Source organism: Rissa tridactyla, unplaced genomic scaffold (genome assembly GCF_028500815.1).
Source record: "Rissa tridactyla isolate bRisTri1 unplaced genomic scaffold, bRisTri1.patW.cur.20221130 scaffold_578, whole genome shotgun sequence".
NCBI lineage: Eukaryota > Metazoa > Chordata > Aves > Charadriiformes > Laridae > Rissa > Rissa tridactyla.
In genome coordinates, this window is record NW_026529788.1 from 1 (window position 1) to 22534 (window position 22534).

The following is a 22534-nucleotide window of genomic DNA, read 5'->3' on the forward strand; positions in this document are numbered from 1 at the left end:
ACGTGACCCGGGCGGCCATGTCGAAGGCGGCGCGGGCGGCGCGTTCGGCGGCGCGCTCGGCGGCGGGGGCCGGGCCCGACCCGAGGCCGCTCCGAACCGTCATCCCGGCGGGGGGGGGCGGCGCCGGGGCCGCCGCTGGGGCCCGTCCTGGGGCAGGTGATGGGCTTGGGGGTGGGGGGAGGGACCGGAGCCGAGGGGGGCGTCCCCGGGGCCTAGTTCGGGCCCTGAGGCCTTGTAAGAGGGGGGCCCGGGGCTTACTCGGGGGCGGGTCCTGTTGGCCCGGGGGTGTCCCGGTGCCCCCCCCCCCCCACCCCGAGCCCCGGCCCGACCCGCCCGGTCCCTCCCCAGCGCGGGGTTCCCATCGCCGCCTTCTGTCAAGATTTTAACGAGCGCTCCCGGGACGTCAAGGCCGGGGGTCCCCCTGCGCGTCCGCCTCCTCGTCCGCGTGAGTCTGCCGGGACGTCCCCCCTCCCGCAACCCCCCCCCCACCCCGGGGCACCGGGACACCCCCTCCCGGGACCTTCCCCCCCCCACCCCGGGGAACCACCCTCACGGCCCCGGGACCCCGCCATGGGTCCGACCCCTCCACCCCCCCCCCCCCCCCCAGCACCCTGTTGGGTGCCCCCCCCCCCCCCCCCTTTGATCTCCCCCATGGGTGCCGCCCTTGGCCCCCCCCCCCCCCTTGGTGTTGCTCACCTTGATACCTCCCCATTGGGTGCCCCCCCACCTTGGGTGCTCCCTTCTTAACGTCCCCCCTTGGGTACCCCCCCTTGACCCCTCCATTAGCCCCCCCCCACATTGGGTGCCCCCCCCCCCCCCCCTTGCCCCCTCCAATGGTCGTCCCCCCCTCCCGTTGGGTGTCCCCTCTCATTGGCTACCCCCTTTATTGAGTGCCCCCCCCCCCCCTTGACCCACCCCTTTGGGTGCCCCCACCCATGGGTGCCCCCCCCGACCCCCACCCATGGATCTCCCCCCCCCTCCCCCCCCCAGCCCGACCGCAGCTACGACCTGACCATCGGCCCCCCCCCCCACCTCCTACTTCCTCAAGGCCGTCGCCGGCATCCGGCGGGGAGCGGCCCGGCCCGGTGAGGGGGGGGGGACACCCTATGGGGGGGGCGCCCTATGGACATGGGGGGGCGGGGGGCGTCAGGGGTCCCGGGGGGGGCGGCGGTCTGAGGGTGCTGGGGGGGTGCCAAAGATGGCTGGGAGGGGGTGTGTGCTCCCGGGGGGGGGGGGGGGGGGGCCCTTGGGTGGGGGGAGCACCCCTAGTGCCATGGGGGGGGGGGGGGGGTGTCAGGGGTTCCGGGGGGGGGGTAACTGAGGGTGCTGGGGGGGTGTCTGAGGGTTTGGGGGTGCGGGGGGGGGGGGGGTTTCCGCGGGTGCTGGGGGGGGCAGGGGAGGGGTTTGAGGGTTTGGGGGTGCGGGGGGGGGTGTGTCCGCGGGTGCTGGGGGGGGCAGGGGAGGGGTCTGAGGGTTTGGGGGTGCTGGGGGGGGGAGTGTCTGAGGGTTTGGGGGTGCGGGGGGGGTGTCCGCGGGTGCTGGGGGGGGCAGGGGAGGGGTCTGAGGGTTTGGGGGTGCTGGGGGGGGGGTTGTCTCAGGGTTTGGGGGTGCGGGGGGGGGTGTCCACGGGTGCTGGGGGGGGCAGGGGAGGGGTTTGAGGGTTTGGGGGTGCGGGGGGGGGGGGTGTCCGCGGGTGCTGGGGGGGGCAGGGGAGGGGTCTGAGGGTTTGGGGGTGCTGGGGGGGGGTGTCTCAGGGTTTGGGGGTGCCGGGAGGGGGGGAATGTGGGTGCTGGGGGGGGGGGGGGTCCAGAGTTTGGGGGTGCTGGGAGGGGGGGGGTGGGTGTCTTAGGGTTTGGGGGGGTGTGTCTCTGGGGTGTTTTTGGGGGGTGCTCAGGGCCTGGGGGTGCCCGGCGGAGGGAAGGGGGGGGGGTGGGTGGGGGGGGGGGTGTCCCTTGACCCCCCCCGCGTGCCCCCCCCCAGGTCACGAGGAGGTGGGGGTGGTGTCCCTGAAGCACCTCTACGAGGTGGCCCTGGTGAAGCAGCGGGACCCGGGGGTGGGGGCGCGGGCACCCCCCTCCCCGCCCTGGTGGGGTCCCTGGTGGGCTCCGCCCGCAGCCTCGGCCTCCGCGTCGTCCCACGGTGGGTGTCATCGTGTGTCCCCCCCCCCGCCCCCCCCCCCCCCCCCCCCCAAAAAAAAAACCCCAAAACACCTGGGTGCCCCCCTCCCAAACACCTGGGTGCCCCCCCCCACCTTCCCTGCGCACCCGGGTCGTGTCCCCCCCCCCCCCCTTCAATACCTCGATGGGTGCCCCCCCCCCCCCCCCCCAGTACATGGGTGCCCCCCCCAATACATAGGTGCCCCCCCTCCCAGACACCTGGGGTTGTGTCATGTCCATCCCCCCCCCAAGAATACATGGGTGCCCCCCCCACTCCGAGACACCTGGGTCCTCCCCAGTATGTGGGTGCCCCCCCCCCGCCAATGCCTGCGTGTGCCCCCCCCCAGATCCCCCCAAATATATGGGTGCCTCCCCCCCGCGGACACCTGGGTTCCCCCTGGATGCCTGTGTCGTGTCCCCCCCCCACCTTCTTCTGTTTGCCTGGGTCCCTGGGTGCCCCCCCCCGGCCGTCTGGGTGGGTGGGGTCCTGGTTCCCCCCCCCCCCCCGACACTTGTCCCCCCCCCGCAGCCTGACGGCGGAGGAATGTGCCACTTTCCAGCGGCAGCGGCAGGAGCAGGAGGCGGCCATGGCCGAGGAGGAGGAGGGGGGGGGCCAAGAAGAAGTGACACCCCCCCCCCACACACACACACCTCGGGACACCTGGGTGCCCCCCCCCCGGACTCCTGGGTGTCTCGTTCTGCCCCCCCCCCCCCCCCCCGGGGCTCAGGGGGTTGGGGGTTCCCCCAATAAAGGCTTTTTTCCTGCACAGTCTTGTGTCTTTTTGGGGGGGGGGCAAAGGGGTCCCCTCTTTTTTTTTTGGGGGGGGGGAGCCGGGGGATTCCTGGTGCCTGGGTCCCCTTTTTGGGGGGGGGGGGGGGGGGGGAACAACCCAGACACCTGGGGGGGGGGTCCGTAACACCTGGGACCCCTTTTTTTTTGGGGGGGGTGGGGGGTGGATACCTGGGTCCCTTTTGAGGGGGGGGGTCCCTGACGCCTGGGTCCCTTTTTGGGGCCTGGGTCCCTTTTTGGGGGTGGGGGGGGGTGTCCCGGTGCCCCCTTTGAGGGAGGGGGTGGCCTTCAGCCTCAGCTGCCTCCTTGTGTGTGGCCCCCCCCCCCCAAGTTTTCAGCTCTTCCTCTTCCTTCGGCCTCCTCTTCCTCCTGCCTTCAGCCTCCTTCCCCCCCCCGCCTCTTCCTCACCGCCCCACCCCCTTTTTTGCCATCCTCTTCCTCGTCTTCCTCCTCCTCCATCTTCCTGCTCCTTCCTCCCTCCTCATCATCACCCCCCCCTTCTTCCTCCTCATCTTCATCCCTCTTCACCACCCTCTTCCTCCTCATCTTCCTCCATCTTCACCCTCCCCTCCTCACCCCTCCTTCCTCCCCATGCTCCTTCATCCTCATCTTCATCCTTTGTCCCTTCCCTTCTCCATCTTCCTCATCCTCAACCCTTCTTTCCCATCTTCACCCTCCTTTGACCCTCCTCATCCTCACCGTCCCTTTCCTCCCCGTGCTCCTTCGTCCTCATCTTCATCCTCCTTCCTCCCTCCTCATCCTCACCCCCCCTTCCTCCCCATGCTTCTTCATCCTTTGTCCCTCCTCTTCCTCCTCCTTCATCTTCATCCCCCTCCTCACCCCCATCTTTCCCATCCTCCCCCATCTTCATCCTCCTTCCTCCCTCCTCATCCTCACCCCCCCTTCCTCCCCATGCTCCTTCATCCTCATCTTCGTCCTTCATCCCTTCTCGTCCTCCTTCTTCCTCATCCTCACCCCCTTCTTTCCCATCCTCCCCTTGCTTCTTCCCCATCTTCATCCTCCTTTGACCCTCCTCATCATCACCCCCTCCGTCCTCCCCGTGCTCCTTCATCCTCATCTTCGTCCTTCATCCCTCGTCATCATCACCCCCCCTTTCACCGTCCTCTTCCTCCTCCTTCACCTTCATCCTCCTTTGACCCTCCTCATCCTCACCCCCCCCCTTCCTCCCCGTGCTCCTTCATCCTCATCTTCATCCTTCATCCCTCCTCATCCTCACCCCCTTCTTTCCCATTCTCCCCCTCCTTCCTCCCCATCTTCATCCTCCTTCCCTCCTTCCTCATCCTCACCCCCCCTTTCTCCTTCATCCCCATCTTCATCCCTTCCTTCGTCCCCGTTTCCATCCTCCTTCCCCCCCCCCCCCCCAACGTTGCGGCTCCGCCGTTGCCATGGAAACCCGCCCCCAGCGGCCGCGGCGGGGGGGGGACCCAGGCGCCCGGGGGGGGAACGGGACACCCACGGCCAGGACTCCCCCCCCCCCCCCCCTTCGCTGGGAAAGCCAGGCGTGGGGGGGACCCAGGCGTTCGGGTGCCCCCCCCCCCCCAGAGGGACCCAGGCGTCCGAGACCCCCCCCCCAAGGCGTTCGAGACCCCCCCGCCCAGAGGGTACCGAGGCGTCCGAGCCCCCCATCCCCCCCAGAGGGGACCCAGGCACCTGAGCCCCCCCCTAAGGCGTTCGGACCCCCCCCCCAGAGTAGACCCAAGCCGTCCGAGTTCCCCCCCCCCCGCCCCAGACGCTCGGACCGCCCCCCCAGAGGGGACCCAGGCGTCCAATTCCGCCCCCCCGCCCAGAGCGTCCCAGGCGTCCGACCCCCTCCAAGGCGTCTGACCCCCCCGAGACGTCCGGATCCCCCCCCCGCCTTCCAGAGGGGACTCAGGCGTCCGAGTCCCCTCCCCCCCTTCTTCCCCCCCCCAGGCTTCACCCCCCCGCCCAGAGAGGACCCAGGCGTCCGGGCCCGCCCCTCCCCGCCGCTATTTTTAGCCCCCCGGTGCCTATTTTTAGCGCAGCGACTTCAGCGCCCAAATTTGGCAGCGGCGGAGCCCGGGCGGGGGAGGGGAACCGCGGCGGGGGGCGGGGCCAAGCTCCGGGGGCGCCCACGAAAGCGGGGAGGGGGGGGGGGGGAAGGGGGAGAAGGGGGTTCCCAAACACTCGTGCCCCCCCACTCCCCCCCCCCAACCCCGAACGCCTGGGTCCCCCCCCTCGGCCACGATGACATGCAACCCCCTCCCTCCCTTGACACCCCCCCCCCCCCGTCCATCTGTCCGTCCCTCTGTCGACCCCCCGCCCCGCACCCAACCCTCTCCCCCCCCCATTGACACCCCCCCACCCCCAATTGGCTCCTCCGTCCCTCTTCCCGCCCCCCCACCCATTGGCCTCTCCATCCCCCTCCCCCCCCCGGCTGTTGACCCACCGTTGGCTCCTCCAACCTACCGTTGACCCGTCCCTCTGTCCGTCCGGCCATTGAGCCCCCCCCACCCCACCCTTGACCCTTCCTCCAGCCCCCCCCTTGATGCCTCCATCCCCCATTGACCCTTCCATCCCCCCAATGGCCCCTCCATCCCCCCGTTGGTTCCTCCATCCCCCCAATGGCCCCTCCATCCCCCCGTTGGTTCCTCCACCCCCCCAATGGCCCCTCCATCCCCCCGTTGGTTCCTCCAACCCCCAATGGCCCCTCCATCCCCCCGTTGGTTCCTCCATCCCCCCGTTGGTTCCTCCACCCCCTCAATGGCCCCTCCATCCCCCCATTGATGCCTCTATCCCCCCATTGACCCCTCCGTCCCCTCGTTGGCACCTCGATCCCTCTGTTGACCCTTTCAGCCTCCCATTGATGCCTCCATCCCCCCTTTGATGCCTCCATCCACCCCTCCGTTGATCCCTCCACCGATGCCTCCACCCCTTCAGCCCCTCCATCGTCCCCATTGGCCATTCCAGCCCCCTGTTGACCCTCCAGCCATTCCTCCATCCCTCCGTTGACCCCCTCTGTCCATCCCTTCAGCCCCTTCCTCCCCCCGTTGGCCCCTCCAACACCCTGTTGACCCTCCAGCCATTCCTCCATCCCTTGAGCCCTTCCATCCCCGCTACTGGCCCCTCCACCCTCTCCATTGACCTCTCCATTCATACCTCCATTATTTTGTTGACCCCCTCCATCAATGCCTCCATCCCTTGAGCTCCTCAGTCCCCCCATTGACCCTCTCCATTGTCCCATTGCCCCTCTTCATCCCCTGTTGACCCTCTCCATCCTCCATTGACCCTCTCCATCTCCGTGTTGACCCTCCCCATCCCCTCTTAACCCTCTCCATTCCTGTTGACCCTCTCCATCTCCGTGTTGACCCTCCCCATCCCCTCTTAACCCTCTCCATTCCTGTTGACCCTCTCCATCCCTTGTTGACCCTCCCCATCCCCTCTTAACCCTCTCCATTCCATGTTGACCCTCTCCATCCCTTGTTGACCCTCTCTGTCCCCTCTTGACCCTCTCCATTCCCCGTTGCCCCTCTCCATTGCCCCAGTGACTCTCTCCATCCACTGTTAACACTTTCCATTCCACGTTGACCCTCTCCATATCCCTGTTGCCCTCTCCATCGCCCTGTTGACCCCCTCCATCTCCCCGTTGCCCCTCTCCATGTCCTGTTGACCGTCTCCGTCCCCCGTTAACCCTCTCCATCCTTCCCTCCACCCCTTGAGCCCTTCCATCCCCCTATCGCCCCCCCCAACCCCTCCGTTGACCCTCCACCCATCTTTCCACCCCTCCCTTGACCCACCATTGGCTCCCCCACCCCTCCGTTGACCCCTCCATCTGTCTGGCCGTCCCCTCCAGCCCCCCTCACCCCTCCCTCCCTTGACCCTTCCATCCCTTGAGCCCCCCATTGGCCCCTCCACCCTCCCTTGACTCCCCCAACCCCCTCCCGAGGGGGGGTGTGTCCCGCCCCCCGCCCCTCCCCCGGCCCCGCCCCCCACCGCGCGCCATCTCCTATTTCGGTGCGAAGCCGCCGCGCGCCGCCCCCCCTCCCTCTCCCTCCCCCCGCCCCGCGCCCTGCGCTGCGCCCGCGTCAGCGCTGACGCGGCCGCCCCCCCTCCCCCCGCCATCAACCAGCGAAGGGGCGGGGCGGGGCTAAGGGAGTGACGCGGTGGTGACGTCAGGGCCCGCGCGGTCCATATAAGGGGCGGGCGGGCGGCGCGGCCGCGGCGCGAGGATGCTCCGCTCCACCAAAGGCGCCTCCAAGGCGCGGAGGGACCAGATCAACGCCGAGATCCGCGCCCTGCGAGACCTCCTGCCGCTGCCCGAGGGTGATCGGCCTCGTCTCTCCTACCTGCACGTCATGGCCCTCGCCTGCATCTACACCCGCAAGGGCGCCTGCCTCCGTCCCGGTGGGTCCGCCGGCTTTCACGGCGTCGGGATGGGGAACGGGGCTGGGAGGGAGCGGTTGGGTCGGGGTGGGTGTAGGGACTGGGATGGGGGTTAGAGCTGGGATGGGGGGAGGAAGCGGTATTGGGATGGCAGGGAGCGGTGGGGTGGGAATGGGCATCGAGATCGGGATGGGAACAGGTTGGGACCAGGTATTGGGACCGGGATGGGACCAGGCATTGGCACTGGGATTGGACAGGGCACTGCCACCGGGATGGGACTGGGCACCGGGATGGGACTGGGCACCGGGTGGGACCGGGTATTGGGATCGGGATGGGACCGGGCACTGGGACTGGGCATTGGCATCAGGATGGGACTGGGCACCGGGATGGGACTGCGCATTGGCATCGGGATGGGACCGGGCACCGGGATGGGACCGGGCATGGGCACAGGACGGGGCATTAGCCCCGATGTGGAACCGGGGAATGGCACCGGGATGGGACTGGCCACCAGCATTAGGACGGGGACAGGGAGCTGTCGGGAGCCGGGGGGACTGGGCTGAGCAGCGAGAGAGGGATGGGACCGGGCTGGGAGCGGGGAACGGGGAGCCGAGACCGGGGCTGGAGGAAAGAGGCGGCAGCGGGACGGGGGTGGGCACCGGGAGAGGGGACAACCAGCCTGGGAACGGGACGGGGACCGGGATGGGGACGGGGACGGGGACGGGGTGGGATCAGCACCGCGGGCGGGGACAGGGAACGCGGTCAGCACCGCGGACAGCGGCGCGCGCGGGGGGTGGCGGGTGTCAGCACCGCGGACAGCGGCGGGGACCGGGACAGTGACCGGGATCGGGGACTGGGATCAAGGACCGGTAATAGGGACCGGGATCAGGGACCATGATCTGGGACCGGGATCACAGACCAGGGACAGGGATCAGGATCGGGGACCAGGACAAGCACCAGGATCAGGGACCGGGCTCGGGGACCAGCAATAGGGACCGGGAACCAGGATCAGGGTTCGGGGACTGGGATCAGGGATCAGGATCGGGGACCAGTGATAGGGACCAGGATCGGGGACCGGGATCAGGGATCGGGGACCGGGATTGGGGACTGGGATCAGGGACCGGTGGTAGGGACCGGGATCAGGGACCATGATCTGGGACCAGGATCACGGACCAGAGACAGGGATCAGGATCGGGGACGGGGACAAGGACCAGGATCAGGGACCGGGCTCGGGGACCAGGATCAGGCACCGGGATCGGGAACCAGGGACAGAGACGGGATCGGGGACTGGGACAGGGATCATGATCAGGGACCAGGGACAGGGATCAGGGTCAGGGACCAGGGACGGAGACCAGGATTGGCGACCGGGACAGGGGTCAGGATCAGGGACCGGGGACAGGGACCGGGATCAAGGCTGGGACAGGGGGACCGGGACCGGGACCGGCACCGGTGACAGGTACCAGTGACAGGGACCAGGATCAGGAACTGGGACCAGGACCGAGACCGGGACCAGGGACAGGGATCAGGACTGGGATGAGAGCACCGGGACAGGGACCGGGGATCAGGGACAGGGACAGGGACTGGGGACTCCCATGGGTCCACCTGGGCGATGCTGTGGGTCCTGCCAGGGCTACCACGGGTCCACGTGGGCAAGGCTATGGGTGCCACCGGTGACTCCATGGGTGGTGCTTTGGGTGCTGGGACCACCTGGGTGCCCCAGGGCTGTGGGGGAACCCTGCGGGCGAGGCGGCGGGTGCTGGCTGGGTGCTGACGTGTGTCCCCATGCAGGCCCAACGCGGGGAGCACCCATGGAGCTGCTGGGGGGGCCGGAACTGGCCGACCTGGTGGCCTCGCTGCCCGGGTTCCTGCTGGCCGTCACCCGCGAGGGGAAGCTGGTCGGCGTCACCGACAACGTCGCGCAGCACCTGGGGCACTCCATGGTGGGCACCTGCACGTGGGGAGGGGGTTGGGTGTCGGGTGGGTGCCGGGTGCTGGGTGCTGATCCTCCCGCCTCCTCTTCCCCCCCATGCAGGTGGACCTGGTGGCACAAGGTGACAGCATCTACGACCTGCTGGATCCGGCTGACCACCCGTTGGTGCGACATCAGCTCAACCTGCCCGGGCCCCCCCAGGCAGGTGGGTGGGGGGTCCTTGGGGGGCAGGGTCCTGGGCAGGGTCCTGGGGGGGGTGGAGAGATGGAGGGATGGAAGGACAGAGGGAAGGATGGATGGAGAGAGGGTTGGAATGATCAAGGGATGGAGGGATGGATGGATGGGTGCATGGACGGATGGATGGACGGATGGATGGACGGATGGATGGATGGATGGATGGATGGATGGAAAGATGGAAGGCTGGCTGGCTGGCTGGAGGGATAGACAGAAGGATGGAGGGATGGATGGAGGGATGGATGGAGGCCAGACAGACCAACGGAGTCCCCCTCTCCCCCAGAGCGCCTCTTCCGCTGCCGCTTCACCACCTCGCGGGCCTCGCGCCGTCCCAGCGCCGGGCGGAAGCTGGTGCTGCTGCGGGGCCGCTTCCAGGCCCCCCCTGGACCCCCCGGGGCTTCTCCAGGGCTTTTCGTCGCCTTCTGTGCCCCACTGGACCCCCCACCCTGGCCCTGCCCCGACTGCCTGCTCCTGCCCGCCTTCCAGAGCCGCCATGCCCGCGACCTCGCCCTGCTCGACGTCTCTGATAGGTGAGGACCCGGGCGTCCGGGAGGGGACCCAGGAGTTGCGGGGGAGACCCAGGCATCCGGGGGGGGACCCAGGAGTTCAGTGGACCCGGGCGTTTGGGGGTACACAGGTGTTTGGGGGGACCCAGGAGTTGGGGGGCACCCAGGCATCCAGGACCCACGTGTCTGAGGGGACACCAGGCATCTGGGAGGGGATCCAGACGCCCAGGGGGGACCAAGGTGTCCAGGGGGGACCCAGGAGTTCAGGGGGACCCAGGCACTTGGCGGAACCCAGGTATCTGGGGGGACCCAGGTGTCCAGGAGGGACCCAGGTGTCTGAGGGGACACCAGGCATCTGGGAGGGGACGCAGGCGTCCAGGAGGGGACCCAGAAGTTGAGGGGGGACCCAGGCATTTTGGGGACACACTAGGCATCAAGGAGGGACCCAGGTGTCTCAGGGGACACCAGACATCTGGGGTGGGACCCAGGCACCCGAAGAGGGGACCTGGGTGCGGGCAGGTGAGGGACCCTGTCGTGTTGTCCCACAGCGTCCTGATCCACCTGGGCTACGGGCGGGGGGAGCTCCTGGGTCGCTCTTGGTACCGGCTCCTGCACCCCGAGGACCTTGGCCACGTCGCCCGCCAGCACCTCCGCCTCGGTGAGTGTCCCCTGGGGTCTCCCTGTGTCCCTCCCACAACTGTCCCTTGGGTTCCCTGACATCTCCCTGTCCCCACTGGATCCACTGGGGTCTCCGTGCTCCCCCCTATCTGTCCCCAAAGTCCCCTGGGGTCTTCCTGTCCCCTGACTGTCCCCTGTCCCCAAGGTTGTCCCCCATCACCCTGGGTGTTCCTTGGTTCCCCTGCTGTCACTCCGTGCCCTCCAGCGTCCTTGGTGTCCTACGTACCCCCTGGGGTCCTTCAGAGCCCTGTTGACCCCTGTCCCCTTTGACGTCCCCCTGTCCCCATCCACCCCAGTTGTCCCTGCTGATGTCCCAATGTCCCCATCCGCCCCAGTTCTCCCCGTTGACATCCCCCTGTCCCCATCCACCCCAGCTGTCCCTGTTGATGTCCCAATGTCCCCATCCCACCAACCGCCCCCACCTCCCCCCATCCTCACTGATGTCCCCCCTGTCCCCACAGCGGGAGCAGGGGCAGAGGTGCGAGGGGAGCTGGTGACACGGCTGCAGCGCAAGGATGGCCTGGGCTGGACATGGGTCTACGCCCGCCTGCGCCCCGAGGGCCCGGCCCTGCTCGCCCACAACTTCGTCATCAGGTGAGTGGACCCAGGCGTCCGGGTGGCCCCAGCTCACTCCAGGGGACCCGGGCATCTGGGTGGCCCCATGTTCTCAGGGCCGGGAGACCCAAGCATCCAGGTGGCCCCAGGGAACCCAGGCATCTGGGAGGTCCCACCAGCCCCAGGGGACCCAAGTGCCCCCTCACCCCCAAGGGAAGCCCAATATTTGGCTACCTTCCACCCCATACGGGACCCAGGCATCCAGGAGCTCCCCACCCCTTATGGGATCTGTGGGTCCCAGCACCCTCCACTCCCCTGGGGGGACCCAGGCATTAAGGGTCACCCCAGGCCGCCCCATAACCCCCTCATTTCTCCCACAGCGAGGCTGAGGCCTGGTGCCTGCGGCAGCAGCTGGCAGCCGAGGCCCCCCCGGGCCCCCCTGAACCCTTCGGCCCCGGCCTTGACTTGCCCGGTGCTGGCATCGGAGCTGGTGGGGACCTGGGTGTCGGCGCCAGTCCCGGCATTGGCCTCGGTGTTGGTCCTGGCGTTGGCTCCAGTGTTGACCTCAGTGTTGGATCCGGGCTTGGAGACGACGTTGGAGCTAATGTTGGTGTCAGCATTGGCCTTGGCCTTGGCGTTGACGTTGGGTGCACCGTTGGAGCCGATGTTGGACATGGTCTTGGAGCCGGCCTTGGGGCCAATGTTGACCCTGGTCTTGGAGCCAACATGGGACCTGGTCTTGACACCAACATGGCATCTGGTCTTGGAGCTGCTGTCGGACACAGTCTTGGAGGCAATGCTGGAGCCAACGTTGACCCTGGTCTTGGAGCCGGTGTTGGAGTGAATGTTGGATGTGGTCTTGGAGATGGTGTTGGACATGGTCTCGGCACTGATGTCGGTGGCGGAGTTGGGATTGGTGTGGGAGCCGGCATCAGAGTCAACGTTGGCCTTGGCGTGGCAGCCGGTGCCAGTGCCGATGTTGGCCCCAACCTGGGGGCTGATATTGGAGCTGCTCTCGGAGCCAGTGCCAGAGATGACATTGGAGCTGGTCTCCAAGCCAATGGTGGAGTAGACGTTGGCCCCAGTCTCGGAGCTGGCGTCGCACTCAGCGTCGGGGCCAACATTGGACCTGGTCTCGGTGGTGGTGTCAGAGCCTGCGTTGGGCTCGGCATTGGGGCTGTTGGCCCCGCTCTTCCATCTGATGTTGGTGCCGGTGTTGGAGTCGCCGTTGGTGCCAGTGTTGGAGCCAACCTAGGTGCTGGAGTTGGCACCGGTGTCGGAGTTGGCCTTGGAGCCAACGTTGGAGCCAACGTTGGCTCCAGTCTTGGATCCTCTGTTGGACTTGGCCTTGGAGCTGCTCTTGGAGCCAACGTTGGCTCCACTCTTTCATCTGGTGTTGGACCTGGTGTTGGACTTGCCGTTGGAGCTGCTGTTGGAGCTGGCGTTGGCTCTTCTCTTGGATCTGGTGTTGGACTTGCCATTGGAGCTGGTGTTGGAGCCAACGTTGGCTCTTCTCTTGGATCCAGTGTTGGACTTGCCATCGGAGCTGGTGTTGGAGCCAACGTTGGCTCTTCTCTTGGATCTGGTGTTGGACTTGCCGTCGGAGCTGGTGTTGGAGCCAACGTTGGTGCTGCTCTTGGATCTGATGTTGACGTTGGTGTTGGACTTGGTGTTGGAACCAACGTTGGCTCTGCTCTTGCATCTGATGTAGGATCCGGCGTTGGACTTGGCATTGGAGCTGCTGTTGGAGCCAACATTGGTGCCAGTGTTGGCTCCGGTCTTGGATCTGGCGTTGGACTTGGTCTGGGAGCCAACGTTGGCTCCACCGTTGGCTCAGCTCCTGGATCTGATGGTGCCGGCATCGGACTTGCTGTCGGAGCCAGCGTTGGAGCCAGCAGTGGCTCTGCCCTTGGATTCGCTGTTGGAGCCGCGCTTGGTGCCAATGTCGGCTCCGGGCTTGGTCCCGACATCGGCACCTCTGTTGGACTCAGCCTTGGAGCCAACATGGGAGCCAACATTGACTCCACCCTTGGAACCGGCGTTGATGCTGCCATTGGACTTGGCGTGGGAGCCACTATTGGATCCGGTGTTGGATCTGGCGTTGGACTTGGTGCTGGAGCTGCCGTTGGAGCCAACGCTGGCTCTACCCTTGGATCCACCATTGGCCTTGGCCCCAGCCTTGACCCTACTCTTGGATCCGGTGTTGGCCTCGGTGTTGGAGCTGCTGTTGGAGCCAACGGTGGCACCGGACTCGGCACTGGACTCGGCCTTGGGGCCAACCTCACCCCCAGCATCGGCTCCTCCTTGGGCCCCGCCATCGGCGCCACCCTTGGAGCCACCAGCAGAGCCAACGCCGCTGTGGGTTTGGCCGTAGGCGCCCGCCTGGTGCCGGGCCTGGGGGTCCCCGAGACGCCAGGGGGAGCCACCGAGACCTGGACGCCCCCCTACACCCCCCGGCAAGCTCCGCCTTTCGCCTTCGGCCCCCCGGAACCCCCCGAAGCAGCCACCGAAAAATTACCGCCGAGTCCTGAGAGTCCCGGGGGGCTCCCGGGTGGGACCCCCGGGTCCCTCCTCACCCCTGAGACGTCACCGCCCCCACCCCCGCCGGCACCCCCCGGCCCAGCTTTGCGTCGCCTGCTCCAAGGATTGGCCGCCGCCGCTGCCACCACCACCGGCGTCAACCGCGGGGGACCCAGGCGTTCGGGGGGGACCCCCAGCCCCCGCCCGCCCCCCCCGCCCCGGTCGCCCCGCGACCCCTTCGCTGAGTTGTATCAACTCCCCCAAAGCCGCCTCCAGGACGCCTTCCGCCAAGGTAGGGGGTCCGGGCGCCTTGGTCCCTTTTTCGGGGGGGGGCACCCATGGGGATGGGGGGGGGTGGGGTGGTGGAGTGGTGGGGGGGTGACCCCTGGGGTGGGGAGGGCGGCCGGATACCTGGGTCCCGTCATAGGGGGGTGTCATGGTCCCCAGTGGGGTTGCGGGGGCGGGGGGGGGGGGGGAAGTCAGGGGGCCTGGACGCCTGGGTCCCTTTTGGGGGGGGGGGGGCACCCATGGGGTGGGGGGGTGACCCCTGGGTGGGGAGGGCGGCCGGATGCCTGGGTCTCATTTTAGGGGGGTGTCTGCGTCCCCGGCGGGGTGGGGGGTGGTAGTGGGGGGGGAGGGTTGGGTGAAATTGGGGGTCCCAGATGCCTGGTTCCCTCGGGTGGGGACCGGGGGGTGAGGGGGGGGGGTTGGTGGCCCGGACATTGGGTCCCTGACATGTGTCCCCCCCCCCTCCGCTCCCCCGCAGCCGGAAGCCAGCGCGCCCCGTCCTTCTGAACTAAGTCTGTGACGCGACTTGCCCCCAGTATGGCATATTGTCATTGTCACCCCGGCCCGGTGCCACCGTCCCCCAGGCCCCGGCCGTGTCCCCTTTCCCCCCCCACCGCCGCCCCCCCCCGGGGCCTTTCGTGCTAATTTAACTCGTAACGAGTCTCTAAGGTAATTGGGGGGGGGCTGGTGGCCTCCCCCCTCCCCCAGCCCGGACGCCTGGGTCCCCATCCCCTGTTGTCCCCAAACACCCCCCCCCCCCCCCAACTCTGGGACCTGTCCCCAAATTTTGTGTCAGTGGGTGGCTTGGACCCACCTGTAGGAGCCACCCCCAAAGTGTCCCCATCCCTTGTCACCCACCTTGTCCCTGTCACCCACCCTGTCCTCGTGTCCCTGGGGTCTGCGTTTTTGGCAGAGTCCCCCCAAAAGCGTGTGTGTGTCACCCCCAATGTCCCCAACCCAAGGGACCGAGACACGATGTGGCTTGATGTCCCCAACGACCCTGACCCGAGTGATGGGGACATCGTAGCTTGACGGCCCGATGACCCCAATGTCCCCAACTCATGGGGCTGAGGCACAATGTGGCTCAATGTCCCCAGTGTCCCCAACCCAAAGGATGGAGACACACCATGGCCCGATGTCCCCAGTGTCCCCAACCCAAAGGATGGAGACACGCCGTGGCCCGATGTCCCCAGTGTCCCCAACCCAAAGGATGGAGACACGCCGTGGCCCGATGTCCCCAGTGTCCCCAACCCAAAGGATGGAGACACGCCATGGCCTGATGTCCCCAATGTCCCCAAAGTGGGGATGTGGGCACTCATTGCCCCAAGCCATGGGGGCATGGCTCGATGTCGCCAGTGTCCCGAAGACCCTCAAGTCCCTCGAGGGACTGTGAGATGTCATGGCCTGATGTCCCCAATGTCCCCAACTTGAGTGACATTGTGGCTCAGTGTCCCCAGTGACCCCAACATCCCCAGTGCCCCTGACATCCCCAGTGTCCCCAATGTCCCCAAGGTCCCTGATGTCCCCAACATCCCTAATGTCCCCAACGTCCCTGATGTCCCCAACGTCCCCGATGTCCCCAACGTCCCCCACCCAAGACATCGAGACACGTCGCAGCGCGATGTCACCGAGCCTGAGGGACTGAGACTCATCACAACTCGATGTCCCCAACGTCCCCGAGGGACCTCATCACTGCTGTGACCCAAAGGACCGAGACCTGGCACAGCTCAGTGTCCCCAGAGTGTCCCCGAAGGATGTGGACACCACCTGAAAGGACTGAGACATGTCACAGCCCAATGTCCCCAAGGGACATGGGCACCTCGTCGTCACCTCGGCTGGAGGGACTGAGACACATTGTGGCTTGATGTCCCCAATGTCCCCAAGGGACTTGGGACCTCGTCATTGCCTTGGATCAACAGACTGAGACACATCATAGCCTGATGTCCCCAATGTCCCCAACCCAAAGGACTGAGACCTGTTGTGGCCCGATGTCCCCAACATTTCCGATGTCCCCAAAGGATGTGGGACATTGTCATCGTCCTGGATCAAGGGATGGAGACCCACCACAGCCCGATGTCCCCAGTGTCTCCATTGTCCTTGAAGGAGGTGGGACACTGTCACCACCCTGGCTCGAGGGACAGACACCCACCACGGCCAGATGTCCCCAACGCCCCCGATGTCCCCAAAGGATGTGGGACATCGTCACCGCCCCAGCTCAAGGGACTGAGACCCATCACAGCCTGATGTCCCCAATGTCCCCCTGGTGTCCCCAACATCCCTCGTGTCCCCAGGGGCTGTGGGACATTGTCATCGCTCTTGACTCAAGGGATGGAGACCCACCACAGCCTGAAGTCCCCGATGTCCCCACCGTGAGGGACTGGCCCCCATTGTCCCCCATGTCCCCACCCAAGGGACTGAGACACGTGGTGGCCCGACAGCCCCCACCTCCCCGATGTCCCCAACGTCCCCTGGAGGCACCGCTGCCACCGACACCCCCCCCCCCCCCCGCCCCCGGCAATAAAGTGGCCCCCAACATCCCTGCGCCCGCGGCAGCTTCTTTCCAGGGACCCAAACATCCGGGGGGGGGACAGGAATTCGGGAGGGTGGGGGGGCAGGAGTTTTGGGGGGGACCCGGAAATTTTGGGGGGGAACCCAGGAGTTTGGGGGGGACCCAAACATCCGGGGGGGGGACAGGAATTCGGGAGGGTGGGGGGGCAGGAGTTTTGGGGGGGACCCGGGAATTTTGGGGGGGGAACCCAGGAGTTTGGGGGGGACCCAAACATCCGGGGGGGGACACAGGAATTCGGGAGGGTGGGGGGGCAGGAGTTTTGGGGAGGACCCGGGAATTTTGGGGGGACCCAGGAGTTTGGGGGGGACCCAAACATCCGGGGGGGGGGGACAGGAATTCGGGAGGGTGGGGGGGGCAGGAGTTTTGGGGGGGACCCGGGAATTTTGGGGGGGAACCCAGGAGTTCGGGGAGGACTCAAGCGTCCGGGGGGGACCCAGGAGTTCAGGGCGGGGGAACCCAGGAATTGGGGGGGGGACCCGGGCGTCTGAGGTGGGGGGGGGGGGGACGGGAACCCGACCCAGGAGCTCGGGGGGGACCCAAGAATTCGGGGGGGGGGGGGGGATCCAGGCGTTTTTGGGGGGGGGGGGCGTCCGGGAGGGGGGAGCAGAAGTTCAGGGGGGGACTCAGGGCTCCGAGCGGGGAGGGAGGGGGGCGTGGTCCAGGCCCCCGCCAGGCCCCGCCCCTCCGCCCCGCCCACCCCCCTATGGCCACGCCCCCTCCCGCCCCGTGGCCACGCCCCCTCCGCCCGCCCGCGTCCCTCCCCGCGCATGCGCGGCTCCTCCCGGCGACGCGGCGGCGGTGAGCTCCCGGCCCCAAACTGGGCCCAGTTCCCCCCCCCCCCCCCAACCCAAACTGGGCCCAGTTCCCTCCCCAGGCTGGGCTCACTGCCCCACCCCCCCAACCCCCTTAACCCTCAAACTGGGCCCAGTCCCCCTTCCCCACCCCCGAACTGGGCCCGGTGACACCCCCCCCCCCCCCCCCCGCCTCCGCCCCGGACTGGACCCAGTATCCCTTTGCACCGCTCCCAGCGCCCGTACTGGTCCCAGTAACAACCCCCCCCCCCTTGCTGGTCCCACTCGCCCCCTCAACAGGTCTCAGCACCTCCGTGCTGCTTCCAGTACCGAGACTGGTCCCAGTAACCCCCTGTACTGGTCCCAGCGTCCATACTGGTCCCAGTAGCCCCATACTGGTCCCAGTGACCCCATCGCGCTCCCAGCATGCCCTACCGGTCCCGGCTCAGCACTGGTCCCAGTGCCCCCCCCCGCTCTCCCAGTACACACCTATTTACCATCCCAGTGACCCCCAGTACCCTCCCAGTACCCTCCCAGTAGCCCCAGAAGCCCCCCAGCGCCCCCCAGTCCCCTCCCAGTCCTCTCCCAGTGCCCCCAGAAGCCACCCAAACCCCTCCCAGCCCCCTCCCAGTAGCCCCAGAAGCCCCCCCAACCCCTTACCAGTCCCCTCCCAGTAGCCCCCAGTCCAGGACTGGGGCTGGGGGGATCAGCAGGCGATGGGCCAGGGGCGGCTACTGGGGGGCTGTGCCTGGCTACTGGGGGGGCTGGCCCTGCTGCAGACCCTCTACCTGCGAGCCCTGCCCCCACCCCGCCCTCCCCTCCTGCCCCGCCGCCCCCCCCGCCCCCCACCCATGACCCCCCCCCGGGGGGTTCTGGACACTTCGGGGACCTTCCGGGTTTATCGTGACATTTTGGGTCCCCCCCCTCTTTGGGACCCCCCCGAATTAATCCTGGCCACCCACGGCACCCCGGGACGAGTGGCGGGGACTTTAGGGGGGGGCGGTGGGGGGGGGGAATTTGGGGGGGGTCCCCTCTCGGTGGCCGTTTTTGGGGTCCCCCAGGGAAGGGTTGGAAGAGCTGGTGGCAATTTTGGGGGGGCCCTGCCGGGGGTTACGGCCCCGTCTGCGGCTCCACGTGGTGGTGGGGGCAGCTGCGCCCCCCCCGCCGCCCCCCCTCCTTGTATCCCCCAACTCCAGCCCCCCAACCCCGGGGAGATGTCGGGGGGCCCTCCGGCGTCTGGCGACCACCGACCCCCCCAGTTACACTTTGGGGGTGCCGTACCCCGGGAATCTCTTGCGGAATGTGGCTTGGGAGGGGGCAGCTGGGAAAAATGGCCCCCCCCCCCCAAAAAAATGGGGGTCCTGGCCCCCCAAAAATTGGGGGGGCGGTTCGTGTTGCTGGTGGATGCCGACGTGGTGCCCAGTCGGGGTCTGCGGGAGGGATTCCTGAGGCTCCTGCGGGAGGGGGGGACCGGAAGGGGTTTGGGGGACCCCCCAGCTGGGGGGGGCCGCAAAAATTTTGGGGGAGCCTCCAGGGTGGAGGGGCGAAGAACTTGGGGGGGGACCCCAACATCTTGGGGGCTCCAGGGGGTTTGGGGGACCCTAAAGGTTTGGGGGCTCCGGGGGTCTTGGGGACCCCCCCGCCATGGAGGGCTCCTGATGGTCCTGGTGGCCTCAGGGTCCCCCACACCCTGGCCCCCCGCCACGTCCCTGGTGTCCCCAGTGACCCCAGGGTGCTCAATGCCCTGGAGGTCCCCCGCAGGGTGGGTGTCGCCGATGTCCCAGGTGTCCCCAATGTCCCCAGTGCCCTGGAGCTCCCCAAGGGCTTCCATGACCCAAGTGTCCCCAAGGGCTTCCATGACCCAGGTGTCCCCAATGCCCTGGAAGACCCCAATGCCCTGGAGGTCCCCAAGGGCTTCCATGACCCAGGTGTCCCCAATGCCCTGGAAGACCCCAATGCCCTGGAGGTCCCCAAGGGCTTCCATGACCCAGGTGTCCCCAACACCTTGGAATTCCCCAACACCTTGGAAGACCCCAACACCCTGAAGGACCCCAACACCCTGGAGGACCCCAAAGACCCAGGTGCCACCACAGCGTCCTGGGACCAGGTGGTGTTCGTGCTGCCGGCCTTCGAGGTCCGCACGGGGACCCGGGTGCCGGGGACGAAGGCAGAGCTTCTGCAGCTCTTGGGGACGGGGGACGCCCGGCCCTTCTATGGGACACTGTGTCCCCGGTGCCAAGCACCCACGGACTACGGGCGCTGGTGGGCGCTGCCACTCGCCCCCCACCTGCGCGTGGCCTACGAGGTCCCATGGCGGGACCCATGGGAGCCCTTCTACGTGGGGCCGGCCCACAGCGTCCCACCCTTCGATGAGCGCTTCCTCCAGTACGGCTTCAACCGCATCAGCCAGGTGCTGTGGGGCTGTGGGGTGGCCATGGGGGCTTGGGGGGTGGCTGTGGTGACCGTAGGATGGGCGTGGGTGCTGTGGGGTGGCCATGCGGCCTGAGGGTGGCTGTGGTGATCCATGGGGGCTGAGGGTGCTGTGGGGTAGCCATGGTGACCGTAGGGTGGCCACGGGGGTTGGGGGTGCTGTGGGGTGGCCATTGTGGGTATGAGGTGGCCATGGTGACCATAGGATGGCCATGGGGCTTGAGGGTGCTGTGGGGTGGCCATGGGGATCATGGGGTGGCCATGGGACCTGAGGTGGCTGTGGTGACCCATGGGGGCTGAGGGTGCTGTGGGGTGGCCATGGGGACTGAGGGTGCTGTGGGGTGGCCATGGTGACTGTAGGGTGGCCACGGGGGTTGGGGGTGCTGTGGGGTGGCCATTGTGGGTATGAGGTGGCCATTGCTGACCATAGGATGGCCATGGGGCTTGAGGGTGCTGTGGGGTGGCCATGGGGATCATGGGGTGGCCATGGGACCTGAGGTGGCTGTGGTGACCCATGGGGGCTGAGGGTGCTGTGGGGTGGCCATGGTGACCGTAGGGTGGCCACAGGGGTTGGGGGTGCTGTGGGGTGGCCATTGTGGGTATGAGGTGGCCATTGGTGACCATAGGATGGCCATGGGGTTTGAGGGTGCTGTGGGGTGGCCATGGGGATCATGGGGTGGCCATGGGGCCTGAGGTGGCTGTGGTGACCCATGGGGGCTGAGGGTGCTGTGGGGTGGCCATGGGGACTGAGGGTGCTGTGGGGTGGCCATGGTGACCGTAGGGTGGCCACGGGGGTTGGGGGTGCTGTGGGGTGGCCATTGTGGGTATGAGGTGGCCACGGTGACCATAGGATGGCCATGGGGCTTGAGGGTGCTGTGGGGTGGCCATGGGGGATCATGGGGTGGCCATGGCGCCTGAGGTGGCTGTGGTGACCCATGGGGGCTGAGGGTGCTGTGGGGTGGCCATGGTGACCGTAGGGTGGCCACAGGGGTTGGGGGTGCTGTGGGGTGGCCATTGTGGGTATGAGGTGGCCATTGGTGACCATAGGATGGCCATGGGGTTTGAGGGTGCTGTGGGGTGGCCATGGGGATCATGGGGTGGCCATGGGGCCTGAGGTGGCTGTGGTGACCCATGGGGGCTGAGGGTGCTGTGGGGTGGCCATGGTGACCATAGGGTGGCCACAGGGGTTGGGGGTGCTGTGGGGTGGCCATTGTGGGTATGAGGTGGCCATTGGTGACCATAGGATGGCCATGGGGTTTGAGGGTGCTGTGGGATGGCCATGGGGATCATGTGGTGGCCATGGGACCTGAGGTGGCTGTGGTGACCCATGGGGGCTGAGGGTGCTGTGGGGTGGCCATGGGGACTGAGGGTGCTGTGGGGTGGCCATGGTGACCATAGGGTGGCCACAGGGGTTGGGGGTGCTGTGGGGTGGCCATTGTGGGTATGAGGTGGCCATTGGTGACCATAGGATGGCCATGGGTCTTGAGGGTGCTGTGGGGTGGCCATGGGGATCATGGGGTGGCCATGGGGCCTGAGGTGGCTGTGGTGACCCATGGGGGCTGAGGGTGCTGTGGGGTGGCCATGGGGACTGAGGGTGCTGTGGGGTGGCCATGGTGACTGTAGGGTGGCCACGGGGATCATGGGGTGGCCATGGGGTGGCCATGGTGACTACAGGGTGGCCATTGGGGGCTGTTGGTGCTGTGGGGTGGCCGTGGGTGCTATGGGGCGGTCATGGGGCTACAGGTGGTCTTAGGGGGACCATGGGTGCTACAGAGGATCTGTGGGTGCTAGGGGGGGGTCTGTGGGTGCTGTGGTGGTCTGTGGGTCCTCTGTGGGTGCGTGGGTGCTGTAGAGGATTTATGGGTGCTATGGGGGGGTCTATGGGTGCCATGGGTGCCACCTTTCCCCCCGCCCCCCCCCTCCAGGCCTGTGAGCTGCACGTGGCCGGGTTCCGCTTCGTGGTGCTGGACGGGGCCTTCGTGGTCCATCGGGGCTTCAAGGAGGCCGGGGGCTTCCACGGAGGGCGCGAGGCTGAGCTGGGGCGCAACCGCCAGCTCTTCCGACGCTTCCGCGACGCCCTGCGCCAGCGCTACCCCCGCTCGCCCCGACGCTGCTGACACCCCCCCCCCCCCGGGGACGCCGGCATGCCTGGGTCCCCCTTGGACGTCAGGGTCCCCTCTGCCAGGACACCTGGGTCCCCTACACCCGGACGTCTGGGACCCTTCTGGCACTGGACGTGGGTCTTCTCCACCTGGACACTGGAGTCCCCTCCGCCGGGACACCTGGGTCCCCTCCGCCGGGACACCTGGGTCCCCTCTTGCCCTGGATGCCCGGGTCCCTTCCGCATGGGACACTCGGGTCCCCTCCACCCGGATGCCTGGGTCCCTCCGGACACTTGGGACCCCTCCACCCAGACGCCTGGGTCCCTCCCCGGACACCCGGGTCCCCAGTAAAGAGTTTTTTCCACCCAAATCGCTGCCACCGGCGGGCGCGGCGCGGGAGGGCGGGGGGGGACGGGACGGGGGGGCGGAGATAATGCAAATCGAGGGGCGGGACATGACCATGAAGGGCTGCAATGGCCGCGCAGGAGGCGGTGATGGGGCGTGGCTATGCAAATCGCGGGGGCGGTGTTTTGCGGAGGTATGGAAGGGGCGGGGCTTATGTAAATAAAAAGGGCGTGGTCACGCTAATGAAGGACTGGAGGAGGTGGAGGGGGCTGATGGGAGCT

The 22534-nt window shown here is 67.7% G+C and overlaps 3 protein-coding genes across 3 annotated transcripts; all 3 read left to right on the top strand.

Moving 5' to 3' along the window:
* Positions 1-7: 7 nt before the first annotated feature.
* Positions 8-6130, top strand: MRPL11 (mitochondrial ribosomal protein L11). Its single transcript, XM_054187667.1, is given in 10 exon segments — positions 8-110; positions 112-156; positions 349-408; positions 410-445; positions 991-1020; positions 1022-1085; positions 1981-2061; positions 2064-2139; positions 2686-2932; positions 6008-6130. Coding segments are annotated over 10 exon segments (855 nt in total). The 5' UTR covers positions 8-17.
* A 1024-nt stretch (positions 6131-7154) lies between these two features.
* Positions 7155-15048, top strand: LOC128903657 (fibroin heavy chain-like). The gene is made up of 8 exons (XM_054187662.1): positions 7155-7329; positions 9094-9245; positions 9338-9440; positions 9753-9999; positions 10524-10633; positions 11115-11247; positions 11589-14020; positions 14930-15048. The coding sequence occupies exons 1-8, from the start codon at positions 7155-7157 to the stop codon at positions 15046-15048; spliced, it is 3471 nt and encodes a 1156-aa protein (XP_054043637.1).
* A 2534-nt stretch (positions 15049-17582) lies between these two features.
* On the top strand, positions 17583-22296 carry B4GAT1 (beta-1,4-glucuronyltransferase 1). The gene is made up of 2 exons (XM_054187668.1): positions 17583-19786; positions 21732-22296. Exons 1-2 carry the CDS (start codon positions 18677-18679, stop codon positions 21921-21923), a joined length of 1302 nt encoding a protein of 433 aa, XP_054043643.1. The 5' UTR covers positions 17583-18676; the 3' UTR covers positions 21924-22296.
* Positions 22297-22534: the final 238 nt, after the last annotated feature.

Coding starts and splice junctions, on each gene's coding strand:
- B4GAT1 (XM_054187668.1), top strand. CDS start 18,677: ATGTGGCTTGGGAGGGGGCAGCTGGGAAAAATGGCCCCCCCCCCCCAA. Junction 19,787..21,731: donor GCTTCAACCGCATCAGCCAG/GTGCTGTGGGGC, acceptor CCCCCCCTCCAG/GCCTGTGAGCTGCACGTGGC.
- LOC128903657 (XM_054187662.1), top strand. CDS start 7,155: ATGCTCCGCTCCACCAAAGGCGCCTCCAAGGCGCGGAGGGACCAGATC. Junction 7,330..9,093: donor GGGCGCCTGCCTCCGTCCCG/GTGGGTCCGCCG, acceptor GTCCCCATGCAG/GCCCAACGCGGGGAGCACCC. Junction 10,634..11,114: donor CCGCCAGCACCTCCGCCTCG/GTGAGTGTCCCC, acceptor CTGTCCCCACAG/CGGGAGCAGGGGCAGAGGTG.